General features: G+C 39.6%; 2 protein-coding genes and 1 long non-coding RNA gene across 9 annotated transcripts in view; 2 read left to right on the forward strand and 1 right to left on the reverse strand.

The window, feature by feature from the left end:
- Nucleotides 1-802: 802 nt before the first annotated feature.
- LOC109481134 (histone-binding protein RBBP4) lies at nucleotides 803-10139 on the forward strand. Of its 4 annotated transcripts, none has more exons than XM_019783626.1 (17): nucleotides 803-907; nucleotides 2226-2276; nucleotides 3130-3274; nucleotides 3687-3737; nucleotides 4159-4253; nucleotides 5395-5568; nucleotides 5883-5937; nucleotides 6177-6237; nucleotides 6924-7016; nucleotides 7260-7327; nucleotides 7544-7607; nucleotides 7766-7828; nucleotides 8112-8189; nucleotides 8490-8566; nucleotides 8763-8820; nucleotides 9030-9140; nucleotides 9284-10139. In XM_019783626.1, exons 2-17 carry the CDS (start codon nucleotides 2252-2254, stop codon nucleotides 9359-9361), a joined length of 1296 nt encoding a protein of 431 aa, XP_019639185.1. In that variant the 5' UTR covers nucleotides 803-907; nucleotides 2226-2251; the 3' UTR covers nucleotides 9362-10139. The 4 variants fall into 4 exon arrangements, with proteins under 4 accessions (XP_019639185.1, XP_019639186.1, XP_019639187.1 ...); XM_019783627.1 differs by having other exon boundaries at nucleotides 4159-4250; XM_019783628.1 differs by having other exon boundaries at nucleotides 3145-3274.
- Nucleotides 10140-12718: 2579 nt separating this feature from the next.
- LOC109481189 lies at nucleotides 12719-16236 on the forward strand. Its single transcript, XR_002140881.1, has 4 exons — nucleotides 12719-12816; nucleotides 12909-13010; nucleotides 13696-13720; nucleotides 15948-16236. It is a non-coding gene; the product is annotated as an uncharacterized LOC109481189 (long non-coding RNA).
- A 188-nt stretch (nucleotides 16237-16424) lies between these two features.
- The window catches only part of LOC109481150 (protein lin-28 homolog A-like), a 31212-nt gene continuing 25463 nt past the window's right edge, over nucleotides 16425-22173 (reverse strand). For all 4 annotated transcript variants that reach the window (XM_019783652.1, XM_019783653.1, XM_019783651.1 and 1 more), the window contains one exon: nucleotides 16425-19723. In XM_019783652.1, the coding sequence (XP_019639211.1) occupies nucleotides 19498-19723 (226 nt within the window). In that variant the 3' untranslated portion in view covers nucleotides 16425-19497. The remainder of the gene's footprint in view (nucleotides 19724-22173) is intronic.

Here is a 22173-nt window from a genome sequence, read left to right on the forward strand (position 1 = left end):
CGGGTAAACTTTTTGAATAGTTAATTAACTATCGTTAACTTGGCTCTTAACGTCGGAAATTATGTCTAGGGCGTGGCAGGAAGTCAAAACGTATATATCGATCACTCAATTACCTGTGGTGACATCTATCTGCACATCAGGTATTGCAACCATGGTGGGGGTTCAACAATAACTTCATTGATAAACATTTTTATTGATAAGTAATGATTACAAATGGATATTTATGACAGAATCGCGTGTGGTGGATGATATAGGCGGTTTTGTTGAAATCGATAAAGACTATATTACTTCGAAAATAATCAAAATGCTAAATTTACCGTTTGACAGTTGACACTTGTGTTTATTTGTTCATTATTCATTTCCAAATGAAAAGAAACAAAGCATTTAGTGAGAGAAAAAATATATTAACAGAACGTACAATAGAGAAAGTCAGAAACCTTATGAGTACGTTCAATGAAATTCAAAGCCGGATCAAATGTGATTGCTGTGATATTGTGTACGCGAGTTTACAAGCAGATCCTAGGGTGGCAAAAAGACAGTATCAAATTGGCCAGGCGGTATCCATTCGCCAGAGGGGTCCAATACTAGTACCCAAGGGTGGCGTATTGGACCCTCTCTGACCAATGGATACTGCCTGGCCAATTTGATACGGTCTTTTTGCCACCCAAGGATCTGCTTGAAGATTAAATATTGTGTACACGAGTGTACAAGTGGTAATTCTGAACTTATAACTTTTGTCGCAAGATGTCGCTACTGTACTGCACGTCAACCCACGCTATCTATCCCATCATGCTCTCATTTTCAGATTTCCCGCGCCATTTTGTTAGAGCCGCCGCCGGTGTGCTTTTGTCTTTCTCCCCTCAGAAAATCTCAGATTTTCGCGAAAAATGGCTGACAAGGAGGGACTGTAAGTACACTTGTGTAAACTTAGTTGTAAGAGGAACGTTGTGGAAGAAGTGTTTGTGATCTGTTTGTTGTCGTGGGTGAGAATTTTCGCTGTCAAAATTTCCGAAACTGCACGCATGCACTAGGCGCCAGTTTTTGCATGCACTTGGCCCTATTTGCATTTTCTTACCCCAAAACACTTCATCCGACTTTTGTTGTCCCTAAACCTTTATCGCCGCTACTTCTGACCAAAGCTGCCGATTTCTGTCGCCTGGAATACTGTCAGCATTTCCCACCGCGCTCACAATCACGCATCTTAGTGAATAGTGTCCAAAACTCATAAAAAATCGTGTACTTGCTCTAAGGGGGAGGGGGGCACGTGTTATGTTTTTGCATGATTTACCCGTTGTGCGACCTAATAGTGTTTACAGAAATCCAATGTGGAAGCTACTTACTTTCCTTACTGATGGGTAGACATGTAGACATGTGTTGTGTGGAACCTATTTCAAGTCTCGTGGAGTCGTGGTGCTTTTGCCTATGTCAAATTAATTTACTCCCTTCTCCCAACACCAAATACGCAAATTACCTTTGCCAGAAGGCTTAAGGCTTGAAGGAGGCCAGCATGCCACTTTTTAATAAGGGCATAGGCAAGCTACTTTAACTCACTGTAAAGCTCTTTTATCCCCGTTTATCATAGCGAGATGGTCACATTTTGCGTCAATAGGGAGTCCATATATAATTTTTCTAATAAAGTAATAACCTTGTTAATAATAATAGTGAATTTAGCGTGAAGAATCAGGACCCCCATACAGACCCTTGTTTATCATTTGGCCAAATATATGTCTGATTCTGGTCGAAGAAAACTGCCTCCAGGTCTCTATTTTAGCTCCCATTTTCAACTGCCCCTAAGGTCGTCTTAAGAAAAATTAAAATGTTTGGGAATATCTGTTTTACTGCATTCTATTAAAGAATCTATACATGTTACAATAGCAGTGATATGTGCACCATACACATTACTGTAGTAATTGTGTATTGTTCAAAGCAGATGCTGCTGCACCTTGATGCCAAGTTTTTCTTTCTAACATCGGAAGTTGAAGCAACCATTTTCCCAGAAAGGCCACAATCTTCATCCAAAGGCATACACAGTCAATCCAACACCATGTCAAATTAAGTTTGGTGTGGATCTACCTATGCCTTACAGCACCCCAACCCCCTTCTCTACCCCCCCCCCTCACTCCATCAGTCTTACACCATCAGTATTGCGTTCTTAAAGATGCTTGATGATGAAGAAGTCTTCTTGTGCCCTTTGACCCCTAAACCTTGCAATCCTTCACTTACAGCGAGCAGACGGGCGTATTGCCGACCCATGGCTGCTCAATCGTCTGAGCAAGGTTTGAAGTTTTCATATCATATTGATATTGTTCATTTATTGATGTGTTCATGTACTACTCCATCCAAGTCATGACTCTTGATGACACTATTTTAAACAAATAACAGATTTTATTGAGAAAAATAACAAAACGCTGCATGCTTCTTTCTTCCTCTATTTAATATTATATCCTAGTTTCTTGTTACGTCCTACTTTCTTTTTACGTCATACAAGTATGATATAGGATTAATGTTAGATTTCCAACATGCTGACTCAATGCTTACCTGCTTGAACACTACTTGCCTCTTTGCTCTTTTGTCCTTTTGCAGTGTTGTGTTTGAGTGTGTTTTCTTGTACATACATTACACTACAGTCATACATGTAACTAAACCCACATTCTAGTGTAGCAAATGAGCAAACTTCTGGATTCATCCATTTGTTTTTGTTGCAAAATTATTGATTTCTTTTATTATTACATCTTTATTTAATGGCTCTTTATATAATGACCATTAGTTATTATGATGTATTTCTTTTGTTGCATAGAATTTGCATTTGTTTGTTTGTAGTTTTATTGTTTTTGCTATTTGTTTGCTGTTTTTTCTCCCTGATATGACTTTTGATAATATCTTTGGGGCCGTTGCATGGTTACTAATGATTAGACTGCATTGCTTTTGTTTTTGTTTTTTTTGTGTTCAATCTTATTGCTTTGCATGGTTTAGTATATTTTAGCCAGCGTGGGGTTCCCCAGAAATCCTTATTTGGCCCCCTACCCTTTTGGTTTTCTGCACGAGAAGCTTTGCTCACTAACCTCAACTGTGCGGTGTTGGGAGCCGAGCATGCTAAGACTCGATATGTTTGACCCCCGACCTCACAAGCTTTCGATGATGCAGTTGAGGAAAGGATAATCAACGAGGAGTACAAGATCTGGAAGAAGAACACCCCGTTCCTGTACGACCTGGTCATGACCCACGCGCTGGAGTGGCCCAGTCTCACCGCCCAGTGGCTACCTGATGTCACCAGGTACTGTCATATATGCTAGTGCAGCAAAATTAACATTAGCCTGGTAAAAATCATTTTCCAGCTTAGGGTTTCTTTTCCACAGAATAGTTTTGGCCTCCCAATATTTCTAAAATCAAATACTTCTCACAAGCAGTGAGTGTAGTGGGACCGAACTTCGAAATGACTGTTCTAACCCTGTTACCATGTCACTATGAGGACTGTGTGGCTTCTAGTCAATCAGAATTCTTACTTATATTTTAGACAGCCTATTAGAGTAATTTACTGGTGCTACAGTAGGGGTATGCCAGCCAGGCTGATGTTGTGTACATGTTGATTCCGATTAGTAACATTTTTGAGCAGTTGATTTTTGTTGAGCAGTGTGAACTTGACATTGTGGATTTCTGACGTCTGATATTTTTGTTGTTTATCACAGACCAGAGGGGAAGGACTACTCCATCCATCGTCTGATCCTGGGGACCCACACGTAAGTCAGATAACAACATGTTAGAACTGACATTCTAGAGATATCTTTCTGTTTTATACTGTCATTGGCAATTTCTTTTAAAAGTTAATTCTAAAAGTTGTTGTGTTTTCTTGTATGTTTCATGCCCATGTTGTAGGTTAGGTTGGCTGAAAAGAAATTCTAAGTCAGATTCGTATCCAGGTCTTTTAACTGAAGTGTTTTCCCTCTCTTTTAAAACAGTCATTCCTCCTAGCAGGCTCCTTTCAAACTGCAGTCTACAAGCTACCACAAGATTGTTATCTTAATACAGTACATTATATTACAATTCTGTTCACGTAAAGAGAGATTGTTCTGCTGTTTCATTGAGCACATTACTCTTTTTGTTTACAACCTTGTTTGTTAACAATTGTTTGTTTACGATCATGTTTGTTTACCTCCGCAGCTCTGACGAGCAGAACCACCTGGTGATCGCCAGCGTACAGCTGCCGAACGAGGACGCCCAGTTTGACGCCACGCAGTACGATAGCGAGAAAGGTGGTAGGTGTCATGTATCATTGGCACAACCATGCACCTAAGGAGCTCTCTTAATTCTGCCACGAACCCAAAGACAAGAAAAGGAATTTACAGAGATATCCAAATACAGCATCAGTAATCCCAAGTTCAAGACATTCTTTAGAAAACCTTTAAAAACACCTTTGTTTGGTTGTGACAGTCTTGGGGTAACTGCAGAATTAGGAGAGTTGGCATTACAAAAAAAGCTTTTTTAAATGCACATCATAGACATTGAAGTAATCATTCTTTTTATAGACATACAAGTAATCATTCTTTGTAAAGAGCTTTTGAGCTTATAAACTACTTTTTTTCTAACTACTCTTTGCAAAGTTGTTACATTTAATAACTGGTTCAGCAATAGGCCAGGACAACATTTCTCATTTGTTAATTCATAAATCCATGACATAGTCAACATATCATCCCTGTCCTATATATGTAACTCCCATTGGGATTAGGACAACCCAGAAGTGTGCATGTAAAGAGATTATACAGCAGACATTTGTCGCCTAGAGAGGACAATATGATTATTACGAGTCCTAAAACTGTGGGATGTCTGCAGGATAATTACATTAAGTCTGTGTATAACATTTATTACTTTGACAATGCGAGGAATAAATCCCATATGGACGTATAACCAGTTAGGGCAATAAATACTGTAGTATGATATTTTTGGAAAGTTTGCACCTGAAAATTTTCTCTCTGCTGCATTATCCTGCAATTAAAAGAGCAGAATGGCTATTTCAGTGTGCTAAGCTTTTTTGTTATGATCACGTATAGAGCATTCTTTAGACAGTCTTGTGTCGTACAAAATGATATTTTCACTAAGCCACATCAATTTAATTGGTTCTCAGATCCGCCCGCTTCATTTTTTTCCGATTTGCACAAAAAAAAAACATTTCAGGCTCTGAATTGTGGTTTGATTAAAAGTTTGAAATTCATTGTTTGAATTACAAACCAGCCTGATATGTAGACTTCAAGGCTCCTATCATAGAATGCCTAGCTCTGTTGCCCCGTCCCTTCATATTGTTTCTGAAGAAATCTGAGAACCAACAAATCAAATTGGTGTGGCCATAGATTCTAAGTCTTGATATATGTTTCATTTCTTGTTACCCTTGATCTGTTTCAGAATTTGGTGGGTTTGGGTCGGTCAGCGGGAAGATTGAAATCGAGATCAAGATCAACCATGAGGGTGAGGTGAACCGGGCGCGCTACATGCCCCAGAACCCATGTGTCATCGCCACCAAAACTCCCTCCAGTGATGTGCTGGTGTTCGACTACACCAAGCACCCCTCCAGACCTGGTAAGCTATTTAAACATGTCCAGACAAATTGTCACAAAGGTTTGTGAATCAAGACTTAATTTCAACATTTGTCCAGAACTAAGAAGACAGCTTTCCTGCATGAATCTCTTTCTTTGTATCTCTGACATATTTTTTGATTTAAAATTCTGACTTCGCACAACACATCAACAACATATCTATTGACTGGAAAACACATTCTTCACATGATAATTTGATCTGTTCACAAGGGCAAGTGCCTAGTATTAGTGTCTTAGCTACATTAATGACTGTTATGTTTACCAGTAAACACAGAAGTTGTTTTGTTTTGCCCTCAGACCCCAGTGGAGAATGCTGCCCAGACCTCAGGCTGAAGGGACACCAGAAAGAAGGGTAAGAGTTAACAATATCCTGAAAAAGAATTCAGTACCAGTTTCTAAATTTCTTTTCAATTTTACAGAATCCCAAACATTGTGATTTTTGGAAACTGCCTTTTTTGTTTCACTTTTAGATACCCAATAACTCTTTTGAGCAAGCCACACTTTACTCCCTTTGGGTGAAGAAATGAACCTTGCCTCAGTATCCCTGTTTGTATTATATCACCCCTATCACATGTTTGGTGTTATTTGTAGGTACGGGCTGTCATGGAACCCCAACCTGACTGGTCACCTCCTCAGCGCTTCAGACGACCATGTAAGTCTCACATCCTTACCTCTCTGCTTTACTCGTCTTTGGAATGGACTAGAAAGGATCGAAACAGGGGTGTCACATTGTAGCACACCCTTTGTATATCTACAAAAGAGAAAAAAAAATATAAAATTTGCTTTGAGTGTAGAGACATATTACAAATATAGGGACAGATAATGAAAAATGAGTTCAAAACTGTACAAAAATGTGATATTTTGTGGTCGTAATGTGGCAACCCCATCCTACCCACCCCTGTAATCCTTTTGGTCCATTCTTGATTGCTCTTTTCCCACTAGCCGTGCTGTTTGGATGCCAACAGCACTTTCGATAGGCGGGTAAGTTTTAGTGTTGTAGTTACTAAAATGTTGATATTTAGCATTACTGGACATGTTCTGTTAATGATCGTGGAAAGACAAATTGAACTTTGTCTTCTTTGTTGATTGCCAGAAGGTCACAAAATTTCAATTTGACAGAAAGTGGAGTATATTTTTCACTAGAAAATCTAATGTTACATTGGACAGGGTTCAGTGACTTAAGGCACCCTGAAACTCACTACCAAAATGTCTTTTTAGAACTCACAGTTACAGACTTGTTGGCCAAGCTATTTTACTACTGTGTCCCGGATCTAGCAGTGTCTTGTCTCATTGTTCTCGGATTATTTTATGACATGGTTGTTTCACCGTGTGTTCCAGACCATCTGCATGTGGGACATCAACCAGTCGCCCAAGGAGAACCGGTCACTGGATGCCAAAACCATCTTCACTGGCCACACTGCTGTGGTAGAGGTACGCTTGTCAACTGAGACATCATTCCCTATTGGTTCTGAGTTGTTTGGAAAAATACCTGGTGCAGTATTGCTGTGAATCACTAGGTGGTGCGAACATCCACATTGTCAGTGACCAGTACTATCATAGCCACACTTTAATTTGTAGTAGAACTTTCTCATCATTGGTGTCATGTGTTTCATACAGCACCATTGTTTTGACAAGAATGTCTTGATCTTTATTGTAACGCTGTTTCTTCCTCAGGATGTGTCCTGGCACTTACTGCATGAGAGTCTGTTTGGCTCCGTAGCCGATGACCAAAAGCTGATGATGTGAGTACTGATCTCATGCTGAACAGCAGTTATAATTGCTACCTTTTTGATTCAGTTAACAAAACAAGAAGACACTGCCTCTAGATTTTGAATTAGAACGTTGGAGTAGCTTTGTCTCTACAGGTTGGCTACATGGAATTCTTTGAATCTGTGCTGCAGAAAAGGCTGAAGAAAAAATGCCCAATGTTGATTTTTTGTACTGTATTTTATTTGCAGCTGGGACACCCGATCTAACAACACCAGTAAGCCCAGCCACACTGTGGATGCACACACCGCTGAGGTAAGGCTACATCTCATTAGCTCTGTATACGGAGGTTTTGTTTTTGGTTTGTGTATGTTTGCCTGTGTTTTGTATTCAGTTCCAAATGCTAGTTGTCTTGTTTTACACAGTGTATTTTACAGCCTTGTTTAACCTTCCACACTTCTGTACATCTCCAGGTGAACTGCCTGTCCTTCAACCCTTACAGTGAGTTTATCCTGGCCACGGGGTCTGCAGACAAGGTTTGTATGAATCAGTCATGAACTCAGAGTGCGAGATAAAGAGATACATTGTTGTCAGATGCCAACTTACCTGCTTACCAGCATGGACAGAAATACATGAATTATTATTATTCATTAAGGACATACCACTGAATATATCCCAAAAATATGTCCTTCTTGTTTGCACCTTTAAGTCTGCCTCTGGTCAGTTCAGAAGCTGATGTCAGTGATGATTTTTGGAGTCTTGTTTTCATGACAAAGAGATTCATCCTTTGTTTTGAGTGAAAATTGTTTGTTCTTCCAGACTGTTGCCCTGTGGGACCTGAGAAACCTGAAGCTCAAGCTACACTCCTTTGAGTCACACAAGGATGAAATCTTCCAGGTATAAAATAGTCTCTCTTGTACAATAAGTGTTCTGTAAAAGTGTGCATCATATCAATATTTATTTTTATCTTTTATTACCAATCACATCTTGTCAGATGGTAAAATTTTCATGGATCAACAACAGAGTAGCACAATTTCTGTTTTAGCTAGTGTGAACATCATTGCAATAAAGAAACAACAGAATGCTGAAAATACTTCTTCGGTTCTAAGTCTGGATTTCTTTAATGAACAAATGCTGTACTGTTTCAGTGTGTGAACAATGAAACCATCATGTGTTTGTGATTTTTATCAATTCCAGGTGCAATGGTCCCCTCATAATGAGACCATCCTGGCATCCAGTGGGACAGACAGACGACTCAACGTGTGGGACCTGAGGTAGGGAGAATGGATGTGTGTTGATGTCTTGTTCTTTAGTAAGCTGTTGGTTGATAGTTAAACCAGGGCTGTGACGTCACATGCAAGTACTCTGTTGCAATGACATAACACCAGAATAATGTTAATACTTAGAGGTACATGAAGTTGATACACTGTTTAAAATCTAACAAGAACTGTAATTTTTTTTTCTCTGCAGCAAAATTGGTGAGGAGCAGTCAGCCGAGGATGCTGAGGATGGCCCACCAGAGCTTCTGGTCAGTAACTGAACATTGGATACCATACTCTGTGTTAAATTTACAGTTGAACCAATTCAGTAGTTCAGTAAAATGCACTGGAAATGCATATTTGCTGTGTCATGAAGTCACCATGATAATAAAGGTTTCAAGGTTTACAGTAGTTTGTAGTAGTGCCCAGTTTTCGGTCATGGTTAAGCTAACTTTTTTTTGCATTATTCCGCTCACAGTTCATCCATGGCGGCCACACAGCGAAGATTTCGGACTTCTCCTGGAACCCCAACGAACCCTGGGTCATCTGCTCTGTCTCCGAGGACAACATCATGCAAGTCTGGCAGATGGTCAGTCTCTTAATTGTTACCATTAAAGTACCTATGACAAAGTCAACAATAAATCAGAGATTTCATACGTAAAGTTGTTGTGAGTCTCTTGTTCTATTCATTATTGTAAATTTGTCTGTCAATTTGTTTGTTTTCCTCTACAGGCAGAAAACATCTACAACGATGAAGACCCGGACACCCCAGCGACAGAACTGGAGGCTACGGCACAGGCAGCGCAGTAACTTGACAGCGTAGATCTCTCTGTAACATGTAATACTCCTGGTACAGGCACACAGATTTTGTATTACTTCATTTTAAACCCCTCTTCTTCAAGAGTAAGTCTGTAGCTGAATTGACAAGAACATACAAATTTCTTCACTGCTTTAACCAACATTATAATATTGTGACAAAATATGTACTAAATTTTACTCAGAAACCAATCTTAGCTTGAAGTATTCAACATCTTTCTCATTTCTGGCACTACAATAATGATATGGAGTATTTGGACAGGTTTGTCAATGCCACAGTTACATGTTAGTGTGTATATATAGATATTGGACAAGCAACACCTTGAATTAGTGGGACATTTCAAGAAGAACAAGTAAAATGATGTATTTGAAAACCCCATAACGGTCCTGTTATGTATGGTATTTGTGGTGTTTTACAATCCCCCATTATGATCCACCATCGTGTAAAGCATACATTTGGCTTTAGGAAAAATGAAGAAAACTTGATGGGTTTTTAGCAGAATTTTCTAAACATTTCTATCACTGTAGACCATTGGACTTGGCCTGCGTTGCAGCAAAATGGTTGACCTTACAGTTAGACTTCTTTATTATTATAGGATATATAAACTATACCTTACTCTAGAGGAACATTCCATATTGGTTGTATGAAGAGGAGCTGCAAGGAAAATGTGAAAAGAAGTGCCATGATGATGTCCTCTTGTACTGTATAGACCTCCATTTCCTGTAGTCCCTGTAACAGCAGTGCAAGCAATAAAATATCAAGTCTTTGTAATGACTGTGTTTTGTGTGCTTTATGAGATGTGAGAGTTGCACTTGATGCAGTGTTACAGTACCTAAATTCATTTATTTCTGTGTATGGGGACGTAATTTTGAGGTGAGATGGACATTACAGAGTTAAAATCAAAATCTTCATTTAATAAGCAATAAATCACCAAAATCCGCTTGTGACATCTGCTGATCATTTAATAGAAAGTTTATTGCAAACGCAGTGGCATCAAATCCTAGCACTCTTTCTTGAGGCTATTTCTGACACCGAACGAAGTGCCTTTTTTGTCAATACAATGGTTCACCTGGAGACAAAACCCCAGACGTTACGTGATATTGTCCTTTGTTCCAGTGGCATGTTAAGTCTTCATCCCCGCTAGACACATTGGCAAAGTCCCAAGAAGTCCTCGCCATCGGCACCCACGAGAACTTTTGAGTTACGGTCCTTGTGATTTCGATTCGTCTGGTGGGGTTTCTTGTTGAATCTATGCTCGACGTACAATATTATGGGTAACGACTAACGTTAGCACGCCATGTAAACAGACTTAAGTGGGCATATCCTCATAAGAGGATGCCACACTCATCCCTGCAAACGTTTACGCCAGGTAATGACGGCAGTCAAGGTAAGAGTTATATATCTTTTTCCTTAAAGTTAGGATTCAAACGTTCTGGCCGGAAGTCTATGCCAAAGACATGGTCGTATACTGGTGTTGACGCTGTTTCACGTTGCCAGAACGTAGGTGGTAGTACTCTCAGTGCCACTGTCTGTCTATAAAACGTACGAGGGGTAGTTATAGCTATTTCTTAACGATATTTCCATACAGGGGGTTAGGCTGCATACAAATTTTTAATCGTGGACACGCCAACTCCTTTATATTTAGTATTATAATAGGAGTATTAAACACACACTTCATTCCCTTCACCGTGAAGAAAGACGTTGAAATATTTCAGCCAACAAGTTGGTTCTGTTGAATCATGAGCTGTTGTTATATCGGCTAAAGGTCGTGTATACAAGTCGTCTGTACGTGACCGCCACATGGCTTTGTCTTGAGTCTCGGCCGCAGCTGGTAGACAGCACCCAGACGAAACATGCACAGAACCTCACCCAAGACATGGGTAGCCTGGAGTCCAGCCTTGCTTGCAGGACGTCGACAGGAGTAACGGCCAATTGGAAAGGACTTGCAGTATTAAGTTTAATGGCTGGAATCCAGGCTAGGATATAGCTAACAACGTAGGCGGAATATTCATCAGTGGTTGTGGCCTTTCTAAAATGTTAGTGCCCTGTCACGTTCGTCGCACGATAGTAAATCCACATTGAGAGTATTCTTGGAAATTAAAGGTGGTGGATGTGTCGTGTGCATATACGTATGTATATACGAACTTCGGCTGTCTTGTAACAGAAAACTTTGCTGTATACAACCTTGGTCGAGCCTAACAAGGCCTCAGTGAAAATCCTCCGACAAAAATGGCGCGAATTAATATTTGCCAAAACCATGAATACGGACACAAAATTTTGTATGTGTCGGTCACACAACGTAACCGGCTTCAAACACTCAGAACGTCCGGACCGTTGACAATACTCAAGTATATACATACTTAAGTGCATAAACCATGCGTGTCATTTAGCCGCCAATCAGCTATTTGTGACTTTAAGTACTTAGCCAACAACGAATCAGTGTCACCTTGGACATGAATGGAAGAGATTTTAGCAACAGACAATAATGGCTAATATAGCCTGTAGCGTATGATATAATTGCCCAAAAGGCAACGTTTCTTCTTTGAAATCATTGGTTTGAATGGTCCCCTTGCTATCTTCCTTTAAAATCTTCGACAATACTGTTCACACCTTGAGCTGGTCTTTTTTTCAATTTCTTCTTTAATTTTTCCACGTAGAACTCGGTCCTCGGAAAAGTAATGCTGCAACTTGTAAGTCAGATCAGAAGTCCACAATGTAGTAAAACAATAACTTCACATTCTCGCTTGAAAACCGTAAAAAAATATATCGCTAAAAGATGTGAAAAATATTAGGTATGTCTGGAAAAGTATAGTTGTTTATGTTTTTTTTATTTAACCGACCTCCACTACCTTTAGGAACTTGACCTTTGAGAAATTATGACAATCTATGACGTCAGCAACCACCTATGTTGACCCCAATAAGGTTAACATGTTCCCCACCTCCCTCTCAGATTCTATGCCACCTGTGTACTAAGAGAACGGAAATTTTGTGAATTTGGACGACATACCACTTTCTGACAAGGATTGTCATTCCCGCCATTACAAGTGAACCGTTTGATAAAGATCACCTTCTGCGGTCGACTCAAAATGCACTTGCGGTCTGGCAAACCGCAGCCGAGCCCTATCCACGATTGGGGTGAGACCATACCAAGTGGAAGGAAACATGTATTGAAAACGTAAAAACAGGAAGGCAATAAGAGATTTAAATACGACGTATTCATACTGTATTTTGTCTGGCAATGTGATCGTATATTTATCAAAAGTCTTACGGACTTACAGTTTTATTCTAGCGTAATATTTATGATAATAGATATCCAAGCATCCCCCATAAGGACGTTTGAATGGTATATCCCTTTACAGACGACCGAAACATTTTCAGAGGGAGAAGCGGGCTCAGATTTGGTCAAAATCGTACAACTTTTGTCTTCTCACAGGAAGAACGGTCCTTGGTAAGCCTACCCTCGCCTAACTGTGAAGGTATTTCTGCGCATTTTCTGAGGAAATTCCTAACGTTTTGTGACGTTTTTCTGTCACCCAGCAGGCCTGTTGCATTGAGGTATTTTGCCGTCAGTGGACTGACTTTTGTTTCCAAGGTCTTCTGAAATGTTCCTGTCCTTCCTGACCGGCCAAACTTAAAACCCGGGTAGGTATTTAGCGGCTGTGAAAAGACTGATTCTGTTCAACGTTGTTCCTATTTTGCCACGGACGAACTAGTCTGAATAGAACCTGTGTATTCAACACCTTGTGTAATTAGTCGAACAATCACACAGCCATAATTGCTGTATGTCTGGCGGGCCAAGGGTTCGTATATGAGTGACGTCTGTTTCAGACGACAATTTGTCCTGCCATTGTAGACTGTCGCCTCGAATTTTTCCTGACTGAGAGATCGACTTTCCCTGACTGACTTTTTAAACTCGCTTCAGTTCACAAACATGAAAAGGAGTGTTGGTGTTTTAGTGTTCGTCTGTCAAAATGTTCCTGACCGTCGGAAACAAGTAACGTTATTTGAGTAAGTGAGTGAACCCTCCCCCACCCTTTCTCTTTCTCACAGAAAATAGCGTCAGCCGTTGGAGGGTGTCTGTCAGAATTTGTTGTTCAGTTTACGTTGAGTGAAACGGACGAATTTTAAGACAGACGGTGGGTTTACGAGCTAGTTTTGCACGGGTGGGTTGGACTGTGGGCTGGGCTGAGTGTTGCCTCGTCACGTTCGACTGTCTGGCCCTTGTCTGGCTCGGACCGGGCATTACCTCAGCTACCAAACATAGCTCAGCCCAACAACAACGCCTGACTGAACACTTAGACATTTTAATTCTGTCCCCAAACCACAGTAACCACAACTACATACCGTCCAAGGTAAGTGTAACAATCGCTATTTTCAACCTGTTAAAATGCTGTTAAAACGCCCTTGAGGCACTGACATTGAATTGCTTACACTGGAAAAGAAAACTTAACAAGGCTTTGACAGACCTTGCCAATAAATTTTATCTGTTTAACAACTTGGGATTTTGTTGTTAGGCAAGACAGAAGCGTCTGGGCAGTTGTACAATTTGTCAATCAGGTGGCTGTTTTTTTTTAAAAGACTTTTAAGAAGGCTGGCTAGAATTGATTTTTACTTTATCAGTCAGCCTTAAGGGTCTATTTTGTGAGTCAATGGAAACCTGATTGTCTGGGTACCTTACTTTATGTTTTGTCTTTCAATGTGCTTTAGACTCCAGTTAAACTGTTTGTGGGAACTATGGCAGTACTACAGAACACTGCCTTAAGTGGTATACACATTGCTTGCTAATGTATCATTAATATACTGTTACTAAGCACCTCCATGGTGTTATGTTTGTAATCCTGTTTTTGTTTTGTGTGTCTGATTGGTTGAGTTTTTTTATCTCTCTACTATTTGGTATTATATGTGCACAATGAGTTGCATTTCCCAAATGCTGAAATAGGTAAAGTCTTGAAAGCATGCAAGGTATGCATTATTGTGGAAAAGTTTTGAAGTTCATTGCAAGTTTGCAAATACATGTAGTTATTAAACATTGTTTCTTCTTCAAAGGAAGTGAGATATTTGGCTTGGTGAAGTTGGTCTGTGTTTGCATATGCTTGAGTGCATGTCTGTTTGTGTATCTGTGATTCCTAAAATATACTATGCAGCAATGCTATACATCCAAATTTTTGTTGACTGGAAATGATGAAAAAATATGGGTAAGGAGTTGATGTTTGCAGTCTCTGCATTCTTTCTCTATTTGTAAACTGCCTTCTCTAGATTTTCTCTCATATGCTCATATATTGATGCGGATTTGTATGTCAGGTGCACTTTTGTTTCATGATGAATCAGGAGACCAATGGAGGATGCCTTTGCCAGTATTATTCAATCTTGGGTCTCAAAATAACCCACTTTATTATATGTCAAAAGTTCAATACATTAATGTGGCTGCTAAAGGTTCATTCTGTCGACATATCGGACACTAGTCAAAGCCTTGTATGAATCATAACCAAAATACCTGACACTGTTTTGCTTGCTTAAGATGTAGACAAGTTTGATGTCAAATTTTGTACCTGTTCATGCATGTTCAAATCAAAACCAGTGTTTACACCAGTGGTGCTTACTTTGAATTCTATGACACTGGTTGCATTCAACTGTTGGGAGCTATGGGTAGTTTCTACTCTTCCTAGTCCATGGGCCAGAACCCCAAATTTCACATATTGGTACCACCTAAGGTGGCAATTCTCATTTAATATTTTTGAAAAAAAGGGTGTTTGATAAATATAGCAAGGTATATAAAGATATACTCCACAGACACCCTACTTTTCAAAAATCATAATGAGAATTTGCAACCTCAGGTGGGACCTGCAGCTCACCTAGCCCTTAGAAAGTGGAACATAAAAAAGCGAGTGTGTATCGTATTTGAATTAAGAGCTGTTCTAGAGGGAGGCTTCTATAGGAGTAAAACTGCCTGGTGATACACAATGTAAGACTTATGAATGACATTTAAAATCCTACCTTGTCAATTGGTTTACTAGTACTAGAGAATATGTAGCACCTGTTTCTTCTGTTAATACAATAAAGTTCTAACACCCAATTTTTCACTGCTATCGGCATGAAATATTAGAGAATTTTCTATCTTGTTCTATTAATAAAAAGGTCTTAGAATGAGGCAAGTAAGTCTCATAATTGACATTGACAGGAAAAACTATTGGATGATGAGCACTGTAGTACAAAATTTACCAGATAGGGGGAGCAGCTGTACCATGAACATATAGACTGGGCTACTTTCAGGCACTTCTAGGTAATATTAGTAGTACAATTACTAACAGATTTTAAAACTTTACATATAAGACCTATCTTATTGGAAACAATTGTACATGTATGTCCTAATGTCTTCTTATCGGAAACAATTGTCCAATGATTGAGAGTATGTCCTAATAAAATTATAGTACGTATTCAGGATCTTCCATGAACATTCATATTCAGTGTTTCAGGTCCTTGACTGTCTAGTTAGCTTGGAGTCCTTGTTTTACTTTCTTACCAACCCATTCTCATGCTGATTCTGATCTGAAGAGCACCATGTTCCTTTTTCCCTTTCAGATATATACAAGTATGTATACTTCTGAATCTGATCATGAGAGCCATAGATGCTCTGCCTGCAGCTCATCTACCGAGAAGGCAGAATGTTGGCCTGGTTGTAGCTGCTTTACTTACTATGGTCCTCATCCCATGGTCTGGTTGAATTTTCTCGACTGTGCTGTCTGGTGACAATCTGGTGGGATGATATTATATACCAGTGCTTTGTGGAAATGATATCCTTGTGGAGAAATCCCTTTATGAAAAGGTAAGGATGTTTACCAGTACAACATTTTTCCAATACACTCACTTGAATATGCAATTATATGGGCCAATTTTCAGCCAAGCTGCTTCCATGTACACAGACAGACAGATGCATGCATGGAATATGTAGACATTCCACCAATTTTTTTTCTAATTCAGGCAAACTCTACATGTATAATATACTATTATGCTAGCCCCAGAATCATCACCAGAAATAAAGATACTCCAAAGAATATGTTCTGTAAATAAATCATTTTATTCTTTGACAACACTGTTGTATAGGTCTTGATCGGCAAAACTGTGGCTTCTGACAGATTGTTCTTTACAACCTGGGAAAAGTGGACTAAAAACAGTACAAAGGTTACAGTCGGTTATCAGTAAGATGCATACAGGGTTTGGCTACAGCCCATACTCCCTGACAAAAGGAATGATTAACCTTAGAAACATACATCCAAATGGTTATTTGTGCCTACATTAATTACAAATCCTAAGAAACAAGTCAACAGTAGTAAACAGTACCAGAAATTGGTGGTTATCATGAAGTTGATTATTTAAGTAAGACCTTAAAGACACTCCTAGCTGCTTTCCTCTTCTTTTCGCAATATAATATGGCTCAACATCAGCCCTTTTGGGGAATATTTTATTCTTTGCATTCTTCAAGGAAATGCGGGCAACTGTTGGTTTTTTTTGGTAAGTTTTTAAAGTAAAATAAGCTCAAGTGCGTCTTTGAGCAAAGAAAAGTACAATCAACGCCAATGTCCAATTTATTTTCACCTTGTAGTGTATTTTCACCTTTTTGATACATTTCAGAATGCTGTGAAAGTTCCACAACATTTTGTGTCCAACTTGAGGCTTTCTCCACCTCTCTGTAATCAGAACTCCTTTTCTCATAATCATACAAATATGTCAGGATAAAATCTAAAAACATCTTAAATTTTATACAAAAGTACATCAAAGGAGCAGCATGGATTGTCTTTGATCCATTTATAAAAAAAGCCCTACTATCCCCAGAACTAGATACTTAACAATTACCTTAATAAAGTTTGTGCACATATACACTTACTATGAGTAAAACTAGGTGCTATGATGTGCATTTAGAATCAACATGGCTCGTGAAAATTTTTACAAGGCCTACTCTCTACCTACACTGATGACATTGGCTTGTACTTCAACTAGCGAGAACATCTCTAATCTCTGTAAGGATGGCTATCTATATACAGGATTTCTTATAAAGCTTTTGTTTTAAAGAGATTTAGTGTTGAAAGAGAAAAATACTTACACCCAAAATTTGGTTTCTTGGAGCTTCTTTGGTTTAGTTTTTGGGCAAGTCACAATTTTGCCCAGGATTTGGTAAGGCATTTCAGAACAGCAGTTCTGGAACTTTTTGGTTGGTAGGAAATGTGACTAACAATACTGTATACACTTGACAAGAAAGCTATTTCAGGTGAAAAACTTAGAGGCAGATTCATCCTCAGCTTTCCTGAGACTGACATGTGCTCCTTTCTTGGGAAACTTCAATTGGTGGCTAAGAAAACTCTCAAACACATTCATATCCTTTAACCACATCTTGAAGTTCACTTTGAGCAGGCAAAGAACTATCTGACTTAACGATTTACATGTTGCACATTTGTTAACTTTTGCTTTGGGATTATTGTGTAAGAACGACAATGTTTGGTACTCCAACATAGCAAAGAGGTATGTTGTTAAGGATAACAGTATTTACTAACCCAGGAAGGCGTAGGTCCACATGCTAACAGGTTTAATAGCATATTTTTGTAAAAACTGCTATGAGATGACAGAGCTGTTAACATCTCATTTTCCTTTTCCACAGTCCTAACCAAAGAGAAAAGAGTTTTTCAGCAGTGAAGCCAATCATCTGCCAGGGCCTTCTGCTGCCAACACTTCTGACACCAATCTGCCTAACAAGACATGATACCCGTCTGTTTGCTACACCTAACATTCTTCATTGGCATCCGGAACAGAAGTATGGCAGCAAGTGACCATTCTACAGGAGTACTGAGCTCATTCCCTACTACTGTACTGTAGAATAACTGGTAGGTAACAATAATACAGTACACGTTGTGCAGTTACCTCACTTAAAACAACACTAAGCACAGTAAATGCCATCTCATCAGGTTAACTGCATCGTCTTGTAATATTATTCTACTGCATTACTTTGAACATTCTTTCCATTCTAAACACAGGTACAGGAATCTAAATGGCTTCCGTACAATGCTGTGAGACTGATACTGTATGGTGAAAAGAAAGCCCAGTGTTACCCTACTAGCGACAATGGGGACTTCTTATTCATTTACATCACATTTGCATGGGAGAAAACACAGCAGCTTTGAAAGTAATGGCCTTAGCTCTCACTGTAAATGGCTTACTAGCATTTGTGTACTCTAATGTTTGCCATAGTCCTTCCTAAGAAGTGCTTATACATCTGCAGTACTAAAACATTACAAGTCAGCTGCTGGGACAGGAAAAAGTACAGATCTTCCTGTCAGTTACATAATGCCCATCTTGACTTGAGCATGTTGAAAGTTTAGTATTTTTGTGGTGGAACATGAGTATTTAAAAAAACAGGAAATATTTGGTTTTTACGCCAGTAGAGCACATTTCTCTCTTCTGGCTCTTCTATTTTCACTGGCATGCAATTTTTTTTTCCAAGAGAACACTGTTTGGGAGCAAACATGCTTGTTCAGTGACCCAGGCTGGCCTGGTATGTCTAGTTCAAGACATTCTGTTGGAGGTATATTCAGTCCAGCTGGTCAAGGACAATTTCCTACTGATCCAAAACGACCATTTTGGGGGGGAAGCACATATGACGGGGATTCAAAATGAGTCGCCAAACACCGATGCACAAACATGGCAGCAAGGGAAGACTGACAGAAGGAACTGCAGTTTAAGCTGTTGTATAGCTACATGTAATACAAAATCCCTGAGTAAACACTTTCTTACCCTGAGGCAATTATTATCATAAATATTAATGATAATAAATTACAAGTGGTAGAAAAATATAGTGCACTTTTCACGCTGCCAACTAGATTTGTTTCTAGGTAGACTTGTTGTTTTTTCTCTCTTCTCAATAAGTATCATCTCTTCATAGAGGGGAGTACTGATCTCTCAGGTTACTCTACTGGGCACCAGTGTGTCTCATATAAATAGAAGAATCTTTCCATGAACAAAATAAGATTGATCATTTTTTCTTGGTTGAGATATCTCCTGAGAGTTTCCCTGCTGTAGATTTGGTGACCTTTGGTTTTGAGGAAAGCCTATGGTATGAGTCATATTGTTCGGCACAGTGCTATCAGTGTGCAGCAGCAGCTGGACCTTCCTGCATGTGACCCTGACTGTTACTGTTGTTACTATTATCTCTTTCACCCTGAGTCTTCCTAGTTCTCTCCTCCTCTCTGTCCCTCTGGGGGCAGTCCTTTTTCAGATGGTCGTCCGACTTGCAAATGTGACATCTCTTGGGCTGCGGTTCCAGTGTGCAGTCTTTCGCGTGGTGCCCTATTTCACCACAGTTGTAACACCTGAAACACAAAAGTATCATTTAAAAAAAAACATAATTAGCCGCAGCAGACCATGTGAGTGGTAGAAACTCACATTACCAAAACTCACAACAAATACTGGGGATGACTTATGTATTTCAAATACCACTTTAATGTAAAAACAACAGAAATGGAGTCAGTATTAGAACCAGTCAGTATGTTTCTACATTGTACATTACAGAAAGATGGTTTACCATGCTAATGCCCTTGACCATACTTAGGAGGATCCAATTGAACAGTAGAGCTACTGATTAGGCCCTATGGACACTTAACCCCTTCCTGTTTATCTGTTGTTCAAGGCTGGCATTAAGCTTACAGGGCATCTGATGGAGTGTCAGAAAACAAGACTTTGCATTTCCTTCACTGTGAAAGATTTCACCAAAAGCGGGGTCCAGACATCACAAAAATGACAGTACCGGTAGTACATTGATGTTACAGGCACATGGAACAGTTCAGGAGCACATGCAAGGACAGGTCAAGGGTCATTTCCTAGTTCATATGCAAATTACAGTTAGAACGATTAATTTCCTGTCCATTTGTGCCCTGATGATGTGACAAGGAGTGGTCTTTCATCAGGCTATTTCACCTACTGTTTCTCCATCATTGTAGCCCCGCAACACAGTTTTGGGGGGGTTTGTCATTGGAGTCCAACTAGTTAACATGGTGCGTTAGGAAATTAGACGTCTTGTTTCATTATTGTCAATCCAGGCTTCTACTATATACTACTATGATACTATCTACAGATACATGGGGCTTTCTAAATCAATTTCAGGTCATGTAGCTAATGCTAACCAAACATCACAAACATAGACCATACAAAATGCTCCAGTATGAAGAGGGCCTTGAATTTGTGCTTTGACCTTTTCTAATGGTGGTAAAATAATACTTCCGGTCGCATGTCCTCATGCGAACCTTGAACTGTTTCCAATGCAAATGTTAAGCAGTTTAAAGCATTGTCTCTGCGTAAAAAGGCTTTGGTGGGGAGTTGTGTATACCACATATTTGGGTGGCCAGGTGAAAAACAAATCATTTATCATCATTTACACCCCATGTTATTTGCAGTCTCTTGTACTGCTAGCCATACACATAGCACAAGGGTAAAGATGAAGTACCTCATTGTCAGATATGCACCCTGCTATATGTTGTGACCAAACAGACTGTTTATTTTCCTTCCTTAAAAATGTATTCAACCATACTGTACATCAGTACCTGTTGCAATTTTCCACCACTGGTGTGTATACCAACCTTGGTGGGGTCAAGGCCATGTACACAAAGGCTATAGTTCACCTCTCATTACTGCTCAACTTTTGTCTTGATTGCCAGTTGTTGTTTTTAGATGTCAAAGATAATTAATATCAAAGAAGGGGGTGGAGCCACAAATCATATGTTATGAGCCTGAAATCTCAAAGATCTATCACACAGGTCGGTTTGACAGTAAGTCACATGTTCCAGACAGGATGACATGTACATAGACAGGTTTGCGAACTTCAACTTTCAAGGACAGACTATCTGACAAGGGTTCCCGTCTTTGATTTGGGCTGACAAAGAGAAGAAACTAAACATGTGGTGTTGATGCTTTGATCTTGGTGTAGTAAGGGTCATCTCCATGGTAACCAAGATGGGCACTTCCTGTTTGCTGTGCCCTGTGCTGGCAAGTGGCCAAAATTCTCCCTCCCATATTTGTTAGCCTGATGCGCCTAAAATGCAATACTATCTCTCAATGTGGATGGGCCTCCCTCAACCTTTGAGAAAGAGTCAACAATCACAGAGTCTGGACAAAGATTAAGAGAGACTGGTTAGAATGTTTCCCTTTGCCTGAAGGCCCTCAAGCTGGCAATATGCCCAGTACCCTTTTAGACCAAAGGGCACACTGTGCCCAATGGACAGTTTGGAAACAAAGAGGGTATACATGTACATGTGAACTGATTTTCATTTGGTTGGTGTACTATAATGTGTAATACTTCACTGAATCAATTTTGTTACCAAATCTTGATGTTCTTAGCTGGTAAGTCTTGTACCGGTAGACATTTTAACTGCCCTACCCATGATCCTTTCCCACTGGATGACCTTTGCACCCATTTTATTTACCACCTAAAATAATGTACAAGTATGCGGGACATACATCATTCCTCAGATGTCAGTAGGGTTAAAACAACGATGCAGATTTCTGTCCTGCCCAATTCTGCTTGATCAATGTATGGTCCAGGTTTTTCCCAAGCCTGCTAGAAGTAAAGCTCTTTATCAATCTTCCACAGGTTTCACCACAGATTGTCCTTTCCGTCACCCCTGTATAACATACCGATGTTTCTTAAAAAGGGAGGGCATTTGCCTTGGTGTGGAAGAAAGCTCATAATCATATAGATTTTTGTCAGGCTTTGGTGGATTGGCTGACCAGAGTGGTTGTGGGACAAGGTGGACCAATCATGGTTTAT

This window comes from Branchiostoma belcheri, unplaced genomic scaffold (genome assembly GCF_001625305.1).
Source record: "Branchiostoma belcheri isolate BF01 breed outbred unplaced genomic scaffold, Haploidv18h27 scaffold54, whole genome shotgun sequence".
Classification (NCBI taxonomy): domain Eukaryota; kingdom Metazoa; phylum Chordata; class Leptocardii; order Amphioxiformes; family Branchiostomatidae; genus Branchiostoma; species Branchiostoma belcheri.

Excerpts from the sequence above, each read along its gene's own strand:
- LOC109481134 (XM_019783626.1), top strand. The coding sequence starts at position 2,252 with ATGGCTGCTCAATCGTCTGAGCAAG. Across the intron at positions 5,938-6,176 it reads AAGGGACACCAGAAAGAAGG|GTACGGGCTGTCATGGAACC; the intron begins GTAAGAGTTAAC and ends TGTTATTTGTAG. Across the intron at positions 8,190-8,489 it reads ACAAGGATGAAATCTTCCAG|GTGCAATGGTCCCCTCATAA; the intron begins GTATAAAATAGT and ends TATCAATTCCAG.